Genomic DNA, 13,310 nt, shown 5'->3' on the forward strand with positions numbered 1-13,310 from the left:
TCATTTATATGACTTTAGGGAAAAAAAGAGAGAGAAAGAGAGAGGGGGGGTAGACAGATAGATAGATGCTGGGATAGCATCTCTTTGTCAAGTGTGAAAACTGACCATTAGATTGCCAGAAGTGTTTTTTTCTGAATAGAAATAAGTACATAGCATTGAACACTTAAACGAATATGCAAAGCAAGCAAGCTGCTCACCGGTCTGCGGGAATCCAAACTGATGAATAATCTCATCGGTGGTCAGCACAAATGACTGTTTCACCCTGGGCTTTTTGGCAGGGCCTGGTGGTGGTGAAGTCACTGAGAGATTTTTGTTGACCTGCAACAGGGAAGGCAAACCAGAAAGCACCTTAGAATTCCTGGTTACTGACACAAAAACTGGATGAGCAATGTTTGCTCAGTATCTGAAATAGGACATGTAACAAATCAAGGGGATTGGCAGTGACTGGGATGGTTAGTTTTTACAGTTGGAAGACAGGACAAGTTTTTAGTAAGGAGGGAAAATGATGGCTATCAAAGTAATTGACCTTTCTGATCCACTTATTCTGGAATTGACACCATGCAATAATTTAAAATACAGAGACCCTGACTTTCAAAGAAATGCAAAGATAAATGTGACGCCTTGATTTCTTTTAACGAAGGAGGAGTTCAGATGTTTCCTACCCACATTTCCCTAGTATTTTAGTAAACTAGCAGAGAAGTCCTTTTTTGAAATGCAACAGAAAACACCTGTGCTACTCATGTTTCTATGTATCATGATGATAGATGTAACACACTACAATCTAACTTGGAATGAGAGAGTTTCCATGGCATAAAAAAATCTTTTTTTTTCTTAAAGACTAAACACAGAATGACTGATTAAAAATGATTGTCAAGCAACATTTCTACAAGTAAATATAATATCCTATAATATGCAAAATCTACCATGATTGTTTTGAGTATAATAGTATTAAGAAATTAAATGTATAACAAGTGCATTTTTATTTGAATAACTCACTAAAGCAATTTAAAAATTTATTAGCAAATTTATCTTAGAAATTATAATTAATTTAAGGAAAATCTAGTCTAGTTTATTATGAATAATTTATTAAATTGTTTTAAGAATCATAAAATATGACCTTTTTTTTACAAATTGAGATAGCCTGAGTTTTAAAATTCATTGCAAATAACCTTTGAATTAATAAAATGAAATGCAAAGATAACACTACATATAAATATTAGTATATGAAAATGTCTTTATTTTATTAACATTACTTTAAGTAATCAAAACCACACAGAATTTCACTAGGATTTCCACTGCATTAATGCTTAAAAATTATATGTTCTATGTAGGCTAGTGTTGGGCTGTGGCCATATACCCTTTATCTGTCTCATTAGTTACGTTTGTAAATGCATCTGTTTTTCAGACACTGATTGTGTATCTTACACTCACTTCTTTGTTTAGAGCAAGGAGCTTTAGCAGATTTGGAGGAAACTTAATTAAGACCATACAGCAATATAGTTCTAGAACACCCAAATCACTTTGTTATCTCATAAAGCATTTAAAACAAAACCCTTTTATGGTATGATTATGGGACTTTGCACATGCTAGGTAAGTGCCTGACCCAGGAGCTATATTCCCAGCCAAATATTCTTCAAAATAATTAGAAGGAGTCAAAACCACATCAGTATTAACTTATTACCAAACTGGAAAAATTCTCAGGATCCATTATTAAGCTCTGGCCAAAATTAATATACTCTAACTATATGCTACTAAAATAACAAAGAAAACCTTTGAGCTTCACCAATAGTCTATAAGTGGAGATATCAATAAAAGTTCTATTTATGCTTTAATATGAATGTGCCAATAAAGGTGATATGGAATTATATTATTCTATTTACATGTTAATTATCAAGTACTAGACAACACAATAAATAGATTAAATAGTGCTGGTGGCATTGTCCAATGGCAGGGCTTTTGTCTGTGTTATAAAAAAATCAAATACTTCTATCTGTAAAAATAAACTATAAAGTGTGATACAAATGTCATACTGTATAAGCATTAGGTATCAGTATCATCCATAATCAGGCAAATCTAATGTAGAGGATGCATTAAGTAATGAATTCAGAGTTCTTTGTTTTTAGTGGAAGTTCTACATACGAAAATGCATTCAGCACTTAACTAATTAACCTCTTGTTAGAGCCACTTGTCAGTTTTACTTTTGTATTACTGGAAATTATTTTCAGACATGTTAAACAGTGTATCTAAAGTGTGATACAAATGAACAGGTGTATGGTAGGGTTTTAGTTACATAATTCTAAGTCTATCGCCATGGCTCTGGATAGATACATGATGTGTCTTTCATGACCTTCCTCTTTAGAGCTTCAGCTGTGCTAAAACAGAAATGAGTGGGGGAAAGTTAGCGCAGGGTGCTTAAATGCACTGCTCAAACAAGAAGACTCAACACTCTTTAAAATACATTGAGGGTGGGGGGGTGAAGCACAATAATTACATGTTTTCCCTAAGCAATTTTTATGATTCTGATCTTTCTTGACATCTTTTTTGGATACTATTCAAATGTTAATAAGGTGATGAGCAGCAACATTATAGAGCAGATAACTTAATTTATAAGATTCGAGATAGCTATCAATTATTACTGGTGGGGATTTGAAATCAGAAGTCAAAAGATTTTCAAAGTGATCTGACATATATTCAGAATTTCACTTGGAGGAAGAAAAATAATAATAACCATTAACTAGAGTGAGGCAACATCTGTTTCTGAAAGAGATGCTGTGGAAAGATTGCTTAATAACTTCACCACAGCAGTAAGGTTGGCTAAGACAGTCTGCCCATCCTCACTGAGCCTCTTTTCACAACACACTTTTCTGCTTGCTTCATGCAAAACCACAGTTTGCCAGAGTCAGTTTGATACCTCCATACTGGAGAAAGCTAAAGCACAAAATCTGAATAGAATTTATAATAAGGAAAAGAAACAAAAAAGCCTTGATTCTCTGCCAAGTTAGTTACAAGACTGTTTTCCCTTCTCTTTCAGGCTATAAGCAGCTTCATGTAAAACATGCAAGGCTTATTTTCCAGTAGTGGGTTCATCCATGTTAAAAATCTTATTGCCCCAACATAAAACTTAATGCAAGAGATTAATCACTCTAAAAATTATTTCTCTTTCAGCAATTACATTGTAAAACCTCTAGGAGAGACAGAACATTCATGTCCATGCATATTTACAAGTCTGATCACATCAGCCAATTTGAGATCATATGCTACTTTTATCAGAACTAGAACTTCGTGGATTTTCAACCTTTGATGATTCTTCAACAATTGGTTTAAAATTAAAACTGGAAATACACTGACGCTATCCTGTTAAAGATTCATGTCTTTCCCAGAGAGGTGCCATTATTCTATCTCCAAACAAACATTCTAAGAGTAACTGTGTTGCTTTGGTCTGCAGGATAGTGAAATGTATAATATGAGGAGTTTATAGCATGTTAGGGAAAAACCTGAACATGTTCTAAGGACGCAGATGTTTTCTTTAGAAGCCAGGACAGAGAAGTGTGAACTTGTTGTAGTGAACTGAATGGAAAGTTTACTGTAGTTAAGTGCAGGAAATCCTTACTCTCTAACCTCTCAAATGAGTGCATTATATTATTACAACAAGAATTCAATGTGAAGCAGTCACTGAGAAGCTTCCTTTTATAATCAGCGTTGTCTGAGCCTAGGACAGATACCAAGGATTGGTGGTTCATAGATTACTAATGTGGTACTCCTACAAGAAGTTCAAAATTAAATGAGTCTACTCAAACCAGTAATACAGCAATTTGCCTCCACGAAAGGCAACCTACCTCAAGGTTTCCTGGTTTTCTCTACGCCTGTACCTCCTTTCTCTCTTAGAGCTTTGTCCTGCTTCTTAGGAAACCTTTCTCATGAGTGCCCCAAGTCCTTACCTCTAACCTATGAAACACTACACTTCCTGAACCCGCTCTACTTTCTTGTCTCTCAGCGTCAGAAGAAGGGAGGGCTCTGCTCAAGGCTAATACTTCAAGTTCTCACAAGCATCCCGGGGGCTTTTGCACTGTCTACACAGAAACTCTACACAGTCCTGTCTACTTAGGACAAAATCAACAGTAAACCAACAAAAGCTCCCACTCTACTCAGGAACTCCCACAGGCTTCACTGAAAGAAAGCTTCTTTGAAGAACAACATAGAAGTAATACCGCACTCGGCTCGCTTCAACTGAGCTCGTCTCCACACAAGGTGAAATGAAGGACCCAGCGCGGCACAGTGTATAGGACTCTAGCGATCCACCACTCCACTCTCACGTTTTCTTTTTCCTGCTGTGCCTCACACCTACCTAGTCGTCACCACGTAGTTTGTTGCATGCACCTATCTCTTCTTCCCTCATCACCTCACCTCAGAGTTCCCCTAGGAAGGAGCACTTACAGACTCACTTCACGTGCTTTCTGACTCTGTGCTCCTTACATCTGTGCTCCTAACTTGTCCTGGTCCTAAGCACAGAGGTGACCGAGTCTTTCCCCAGGAAGCACTGCCACTCTTTTTCAGTGGACCAGGCAGGAGTTCTCGCCTCGTCCCGACTATTCCTCACCTGCACACAGGCACCCCAACTACCATAGCGGGTCCTCCACCCAAGCCAGTCTTCCATAATATCTGCAGATCAATGAAGATTAATTGGTTCTTAGCTAGTTTCCAGATGTCAACAAGAATATATATATATTGATTATGTATACAGTGCACATATCCCTGCAGGCCAGAAGAGGGCACCAGATCTCATTACAGATGGTTGTGAGCCACCATGTGATTGCTGGGAATTGAACTCAGGACCTTTGGAAGAGCAAGCAGTGCTCTTAACCTCTGAGCCATCTCTCCAGCTCCAAGAAGAAAATATATTCTTAAAACCTTTGCAAATAACTGAAACCAACTCTGGAAATACTTGAATCATTATTGTCTTTTTTTATGATGAACATATACAAATAGATGGACATAGTCATTATTTTTACATTTTTTTAGACATGGTTTCATAGTCCAGGTCTTGAATTTGCTATGTAAGTTAAGCTGGCTTGAACTTTTGATTCTTGTGCCTCTACATTTTGAGAGTTATCAGTTAACTTTTATATATACATATAAAAGTTAAGGTCTCTGAAATTTCTATCATTTAGATATTTTAAAAAATATATTTTTGGTAAATAATACATTTCAAGGTAGTTCTGACTAAAATATACATCACAAGTTTACAGCATTCTCTCTCTCTCTCTCTCTCTCTCTCTCTTTCTCCCCCTCTCCTTCTCTCCTTCTCTGTGTGTGTGTGTGTACATGTACGTGTGTCTGTACGTACAGGTTCATGCAGGTGAGCACACAAGCATGCAAATGATGGAGAGAAAGGGCAGAAATCAGGTGTTTTTTCTTAGTTAATGTCCACCTTATGTTTTGAGCCAGGGTTCTTTACCGAGCCAATGAGATCCAGCTTCCCTTCCTGTCCTGGGCTTCCTAGTGCCCAGGATTTCCATGGGTGCTGCCCATATTAACTCACTGGTCACCAAACTTCTGTGGCATGCATTTTACTGAATGAGTCACCTCCTCTGTCCTTTTAATTTTTTCTCCATATTCTTGTGTTAACCACAATCTATGGCCACAATTCCCTTAACACGCCCAATCTCATCACATATTAACCATAATAATTAAATTAAACTTGACTATATTTTTATTAATATAGGATAAAAGATGATTATTTTTGAAGAGATGAAGTTCCCTGGCTTTAAGCTGTTACATAGGAATGTGAGAGACAGACATGCAAAAACTAGAAGTGAAAACGGTATTAGAAAAACTTGATACTTATGTTCCTATAATTTATAGGTTAGTAAAAGAAGAGAGAAGTGGAAAGATTCTTTTGAAGTAATTGATGATCTAATATTTAAAAAAGACTTTCAGAATTAGTTATACATGAAGGCAGAAGAAGCCTATTTATAAAATGTTCCAGGTATGAATAAATGTCTGAGAACATATTTATTTCTACAACATTTCTTGTTGTGGAACATTTGTTTATACTGTGTGAATTTATGAGAAATCACACACAAAAATACTTAATGGAAACAGATCCCGGCAAAATCACTACTGATACACTTCAACCGAATTCTAAGCAAAGGAAAGCACAAGGCAATTTGTAAATTACAAATTCATATGAAGAAGTTTTTGGACTATCTTAATTCAAAAGAACCTAACCCCAAACTATCACACGGGAAGCAATCGGATGAGAAGCTCTCATCTTCCAACCATCAAACCTGCATCTGTGCCTCTACCCAGGTTTTCCTGGCAATCAGGAAAATTCCCTTCTCTTCAGGCAGTTCTGTGATGACTTGCACTTCCACCCCCTCCCACTCCTTAAAGAACTTCATTCCACTAATTACCACCTCCGTGGTACATTATCAATGGCTAAGTTACCACCGAGTTATTCACAATAGCAAATAAACAGACTTCAATATCCGTCAATTATTCCCATCCAGTTCTTACAAGTTCCTCCCTAGTATAAAACGACACACACTTTGAGAAGACTGGCCCACCTTTGCAGTCTGGCATCCTTTTCTGTTCCATTTTCAACCACTACTAATGTGTTTTTGTGTCCATTTAAGAAAAGTAACCAGAGCCATTATCTTCCAAATACAAAGCTCAACCCTCTTCTCTCTACCAATTCTCTTCACAGCACATGACAGCTAAGTATTCCTCTTTGTGAAATATCCTCTAGAAAATCCTCTTGACTTGCCTTCCCAGGTGCCACAGCCTCATCTATGCTGTCTCCATAGGAGCCCTGTCTGACTTCATAAGCTCTTTCCCTCCCAAACACAAGACCCATGTAGCCATTATCCACTTCGGTTATCCTTGTGCCCCAAGCTCTCCTTTCTACCAGCTGCTCCTTCCATCCTTCACCTAGTTAAAAACCACCAGTGGCATCTTCACAATTGCTGAAAGCCCCCAAACAAAAGATGCCCCTCATTTCTTTCCTTTAATCACACTGGATATAGTCGAAGACCTATGTCCAAAATACATGGCCCCAAACAATGAACTAAACATTATTGTCAATCTGTTCACTATTTGCAACTTCATGATGTTAGTATAGGTCTACCCAGTATGTCTTCTTTATAGGAACAGTGTAAGTATCTGCTGATCACTGTGCTTGCAAGACCTAACATCAACTCTCCTATTCACCCTAGATTATTTCTCTAAAACAACACACTAACTCTTTGTCGTGTTGACAAAATTCTTTAAAAGGCACACACCATCTATTCCTTGTCACCTCTCTAGCCCTGTTATAAAGCCTTGCTTGCCTTTGGCTATTCACTACCCAGTCACGCAAAATACCGTTTTCTGATCCCTAAATAGTCCAGCATCTTTATCACTAGTTTAGGATTTTAGGTCTTTGTTAAATGTTTCCCTCTGGACAGTCTTCCAGGATCCTCCTCTAGAGAAGAGGCCCTGCCTCTCCTGTCATTTTTCCATCCTAAAAGCTTATTTTGTTCTCTAACAGTTATTATCCTAAATTACTTCATTCAGTTTGCCTTCCTACATATAATAGAATACTTTGGTTAATGTTACATCCCAAGCATCTTGAAAAATACTGGTAGGCACTATAATATTTGTATAAAGATCTTAGAAAGTGCTGGGTGGTGGTGGTGCTTGCCTTAATCCTAGCATTGGGGAGGCAGAAGCACACGGATCTCTGAGTTCAAGGCTAGCCTGGTCTACTGAGTGAGTTCCAGGACAGCCAGGGGCATTTAGAGAAACCCTATCTTGAAAAAAAAAAATCTTAGAAAACAGTCTGAGCCTTCAAAATTGTAATCATCAGGCTGAAATTTAGAAGAGAAAGAGACACTTATTTTTATCAAGCACTTGGCAAAACTTATACAGGACGAATATGTAAGCAAATGCATACACACACTATGATGTTGAGATTAATGACCAGTTAGTTACAAGGGCGACAAGAGACCACACAATGGGGCAGGAACAGTCTTTACAATAAGTAGTACTAGGACAACTGGATAGTCACATGCAATGGGATGCAACTGAACTTTCAGATCACATAAAAATTAATTAAAATTAATTAAAAACAACCACATATCTAAATGTAATAACTAAAACTGCAAAATTTCAAGAAGAAAACAAAGGAGTAAATATGTAAGACATAGGGCTAGTCAATTAACTTTGTATATGATACAAAATATGGACAAAAGAAAAAGGTAAACTAAACCTCACAAAAATTAAAACATTTTTTCTTTTCTAAGAGCACCATATCAAAGGGTGGGAAGAATATACAAGTGACTTAAAATATTTGTAGAAGTTACATCTGAAGGACAGTTACACATTATATATGTGTGCATGTGTATATATCTGCATGTAGGAAGAACTACTAGAAGTAAATAATAAAAAGGTATTATGATGTGTGAATTGTATCTCAATAAAAAACAATTGAAAATAGTACAATAAAGGCATTAGTAAAGTTCATCTTTCCTAATTTTGATTTCCAATTATGTAGTTATATTTTGATGATATTCGACATTTGTTGAATGCTAGGGGTACAAAGATGAAAGATTCTACAATCACCCTCAATGAATTTCAGATTACTAGAGGTCATTCTCCATAAATACTGGTTAGATGTATACAGAATATCGGGCTCAACCAACATTCATACAGCATTAGAAGAGAAGGATATAGCATACATTGAGAGAGACTGAGAGAGAGAGAGAGAGAGAGAGAGAGAGAGAGAGAGAGAGAGAGAGAGAGAGACAGAGAGACAGAGAGAGAGAGAGAGAGAGAGAGAGACAGAGAGAGAGAGAGAGAGAGAGAGAGAGAGAGAGAGAGAGAGAGAGAGAGAGAGAGAGAGAGACAGAGAGAGAGAAACAGAGAGAGGGGGAGGAAAGGAAAAGGAGAGGTCACGGCGAGTCAGAACACTGCTACGGTTTTATATATACCACACACTTAAGAAGATTTAGTAATCTTGGAGCACTAATCACTACAACAATCATTGCTATCAGGAAGAAGTTTCCTGGACATCTGCAGCCAAGTCAGAATACAGCCTGTTCTCTTTCCCCTCCCCTTCTTCCTTCCCCTTGTCTATATTCGATATCCGGTTGACTTGTGATAATTAGGTACAATGTGATGGGTCCTGACTGATACTGAGCAGCTCAGTGATGGGGCAAGCTTAGTACTTTCTTGCCTGTCTCACTCCATGTTCCTGCTATATGGATGCAGATGCCTATTCAACAACCCTTCTCCCTCTGGACTGACACTGTGTCAAGATCTCTTCTAGCCATTCTAGCTCTGGATGTCTCATCTTTTACTATGTGATACATAACTATTTAGTAAAGGACAGACGGTCTATCCTGATGAATTTGGAAAGTGGCAGAAGAGGAGGGAAGGATGAAAACAACTGTTGTTCTGACTCTGTAACTGCTTCAAGGTCATGTGTAAAAACAAGCTTGCTTGTAAAAAGCGGGTGCCTGTTGTGTGCTGGACTGGTACTGAAATTATATCCCAACTGCTAGGATTCTGAATCTTTAAAACTTTGAGGCTACTTGATAAGTACTCTTCTTAATGAATTCTGGAGTCCCAGTATTATAATTTTGGTAAAGTGGAAATTCAATAAGGAAAAGTACACATGGGATCAATTTTTGTAGAATCTGTCAAGTCTACAGTGGTGCATTCCAATTCTCTGGTATATCATAAAAGAAACTGTAATTTTAAAGTTGACTTCCTGGTAATAAAAACTACTTACTTTTGCAGCACAGGATCGTATCACCTCCTAAAAGAAATACAGTACAATAAAGAAGTATTCATAATTTTATTTAAATAAAGTATTGACTCTTTTCAAAACATTCAGATGTCAATCTTCTAATAACCCAAATCAGCATTTGAAAGTTTCTTTATCACCCTTTTGTCACACTGCATTCTTTCCAATGAGCTGCAAACTATGAATTCAAGAGACTTAATGACATTTTAGAGCAAGACCAGCTTGCCAATGCCAAAGGCACTGACCAAAACTTCTGAGGGCCCAGTTTTGGTTGTCTCAGGAAAGATCTGTCTCCTTAATAGGCCTGACATAAGTATCAAAATTCTATCCTACCACAGAAATAGACCAAAAAGACAAACTCTGAATTAGCTGAAGTATATAATTATCACTATGAGTGAAATCAAAGCCTATAATTTTCAAGTTAGCAATTTTAATCTGATAAAAATCTCATAAATACTAAAGATGGTAAAGAATTTATGACAAGTAATTTTAAAAAGCAGAAAAGGGACTGCTTATAATTCATGGGATAAGACCATAATTATCAGTTTTGAGAAAAAAATAAATGAATAATGGATAAGTAGAAAATTTGCTACTACAGAGACAACAAAAATATTCAACTCCAATTAGAATTAATCAGCACTTATCATCAGCCCAGTGTAGTAAAACAAAAACAAAAAGCAAACAAACAAACAAAACACCAACAATCAAGCTCAAGTCTAGAACAAACAAATGGACAAAGAAGCAAAGGTAAAGAAGAGCCCTGGGTTTTCCTTTCAGACCCTGCGTTTAAAGGATATGTAAGTCTGTGTCTACAAGGAGAACTGGGGGCCCAGCTTCCTGGCCTGACCTCAGGCCACTCCTTAGTCTGCGGAATTCCATTGCTCTCAAGGCTTCAAGTCCCTCCTGGAAAGGGAGGGTACTAACACCCTCAAGTATCCTGAAGTGTTGGAAGATTAACTATAACAAAGCATGCAAAGTACTTAGAAAAGTACCAGAAATACATTATAACAAGAATTGCTAACAATGAAATGTATTACTTATCATTAAGCCTGTAGAATGAATTGCTTATGCAATAGAAAAAATTTAACTATTTCCAAAATGGAAATAAATCATTTTAAAGTCATTCACTTCTTACTTCTGTGGTTCTACTTGGCAAGCATCCCTGTGACCACAGAGCTGGGCTTAGATTAATGTGAAAACTGGAGCAGTCTTGAGTGGTCCAGCAGCTAGAGAGAGGTCTGCCTGTCATCTGAAGATGTTTTCTCATGGATTCAGGTCTACAGATCAACTACTTGTTGGATGGGTTAATCCTAACAGGTACCCAAGGTTCTGAGCAACTGTGGATGTAGGCACGAAGGCAAATCTCTGAATCTGAACATTCATAATGAGTGTATCCCTGAGAGGCCTCATCTGGGCTGGAGAACGCCTTTTAGGTTTTACTGTGGGAGCAGCTGTCAGGTCTGAAAACTAAGAAACAAATGACTTCTATGATGACTCATGCCAGTGCTCTAAGGATGAGATTACTATCCCCTTCTATGTCCTTTCCTAATGATCAACACCTGGTCAATGCCTGCTGAGACAAATTTAGTATGTAATTTATACATATACAAAGAATACCTTGAACCCGAGTTCTATTAGAAAACATTCCTAGTTTAGTAACAAAAGGCTATGTTGAGTTACTGATCTTCTATAACTAGAAGAATCTATAATGAAAATGGTATTTGGAATCTACTAATATATAATTACAAGAAACACGAGAAAAGACATCGGGACAAGAGGAAGGAAATCCTACCAACCTAAATGCTTGTAAAACACAAAAAGAATGAAGTTACTGTAGGGTAAAAATGCATCTTACTTCATTCGTATACATATTACTTTATGTACAGACTGAGAGAAAATGAATCATACATAACATAAAAACAAAAGTTTAGTAAAATCTCTCTAGGCAGGAAAAATAATTTGTTTTGTTGTTTTTTAGCCACAGACACTGGACAAAGATTTATTTCCAAAGGCAGCTTTTATATCAACCCAAGGCATTCACATTCTCTAATTTAAAAGGCAACTGTGTGCTCAAGGCTGAACAATTAAGAACACAGACATTTTCTTTCATAAAATTATTTCTCCTGTCTTGGATTTAATTTCTTAAAAATACTTTTTGGATGTTATTTGTCTTTTATGTTTATTTAATTTTCTTTTCCATTATCTGAAGACATAAAATGGTATCAGAAAGCATGCCACAAGAGCTAGGTACTTCAGGAGGTCAGTGTTCAGACTGAGTGAGGGGTCTGTCACTGTGTCTAGGGCTTAGTGGTTCCTGTGCCAACAAAAACCTAGTCACACATGCTACGAGACAAGGGCTCCTTTTTCAATTTTTTTCTACTGGAGATGCATTTTTTTTTTCTAAATTTAAAAATGTAACATATCTATTACAATTCTTTTTAATATGTGGAGCACATTTGATTGGCTATATTAAAAACACTAAAATACGTAAGAAGCAAAACACTGAAACAGATAACTTAAAGTTGTATGTTCTTAATTTTAACTGAGTAACATAAAAACAAACAAACAGAAAAATCACCCTCTCCTCTATGTTCCAACTGAATCTAAAGGCAGTGAAGAGTGTGCCTTGCACTTGGTACACCTTCGAAAGAAGGAGAAAGGGAAGGGAGACGCGCAGGCAAGGCTAAGGCCGGCAGTGTCATTGCTGACAGGTTTGGTGTAACAGTGGTCCAGGTGGGCACCAAGGGAGGTGAGGGGAGAATATGTATTAAGAGCCAGGCTCAGTGCTAACCTGAACAACAGCCAATGAGCAAGGCTGCAGAGCTGGTCCTCAAGGAGCACCAGGCTGACACAATCTAAAGGACCAATGTCAGAGATGATCCATCCTAACACTTCCTTTTGAAAAAGTGAGCCTGGGGACCTACACTAACAGCAATCACGTGAACAAAGCCTCCTCGTTTTCACTGTGTTTCCTGGTGACACCTGGTTTCTTTGGCACTTAGGGGTAAGACAGAAACCTCAAAATATGGTTATGGAATATTGATTTCCACTTGGAAGAAACAAGCTTATTTCTTTTATCCATTTCTCTGAGGCTTTACTATTTCCTTTAATGATAAGTGTGTGTGTGTGTGTGTGTGTGTGTGTGTGTGTGTGTGTTATTTTACAAGCTAATGAGACTTTCTTGAATTCATCTTAACATTTTCCCACATGTATGTATGTATGTATGTATGTATACATATATATGTATCATGTTATATATACACACACATATACATTTATATTTATTAACAGAACTCTAAAATGTATTTATATCTGGGGAAGAATTACTAATTTTAAGACCAGCAAATCTCTCATCTCATTTGCATAAGAGCAATTTGCCAGCACATATTCCCAGGCTTGGGGTGTGTGTGTGGTGAGTTGATGCATACTGAATCCTGGGCTCTGGGCATAGTAAGCAAGTGCTCTGTCACTGAACTTTATGCCCATCTCCCTAGTTAGTAACTGTTAAATTCACTTCTTGGTC

General features: G+C 37.2%; 1 protein-coding gene across 4 annotated transcripts in view; it reads right to left on the minus strand.

Annotated features, from left to right (window-relative positions):
* The window catches only part of Ahi1 (Abelson helper integration site 1), a 117,272-nt gene that overhangs the window by 64,100 nt on the left and 39,862 nt on the right, over window positions 1-13,310 (minus strand). For 3 of the 4 annotated variants that reach the window (XM_036168901.1, XM_036168902.1, XM_036168900.1), the window contains exons 16-17: window positions 9,773-9,799; window positions 198-318 (exon numbers count right to left, since the gene is read on the minus strand). In XM_036168901.1, coding sequence (XP_036024794.1) covers window positions 198-318; window positions 9,773-9,799 — 148 coding nt within the window. The remainder of the gene's footprint in view (window positions 1-197; window positions 319-9,772; window positions 9,800-13,310) is intronic. The other variant, XM_036168903.1, reaches the window with a different exon arrangement.

The sequence above is a fragment of the Onychomys torridus genome, chromosome 19 (genome assembly GCF_903995425.1).
Source record: "Onychomys torridus chromosome 19, mOncTor1.1, whole genome shotgun sequence".
NCBI classification, from domain to species: domain Eukaryota; kingdom Metazoa; phylum Chordata; class Mammalia; order Rodentia; family Cricetidae; genus Onychomys; species Onychomys torridus.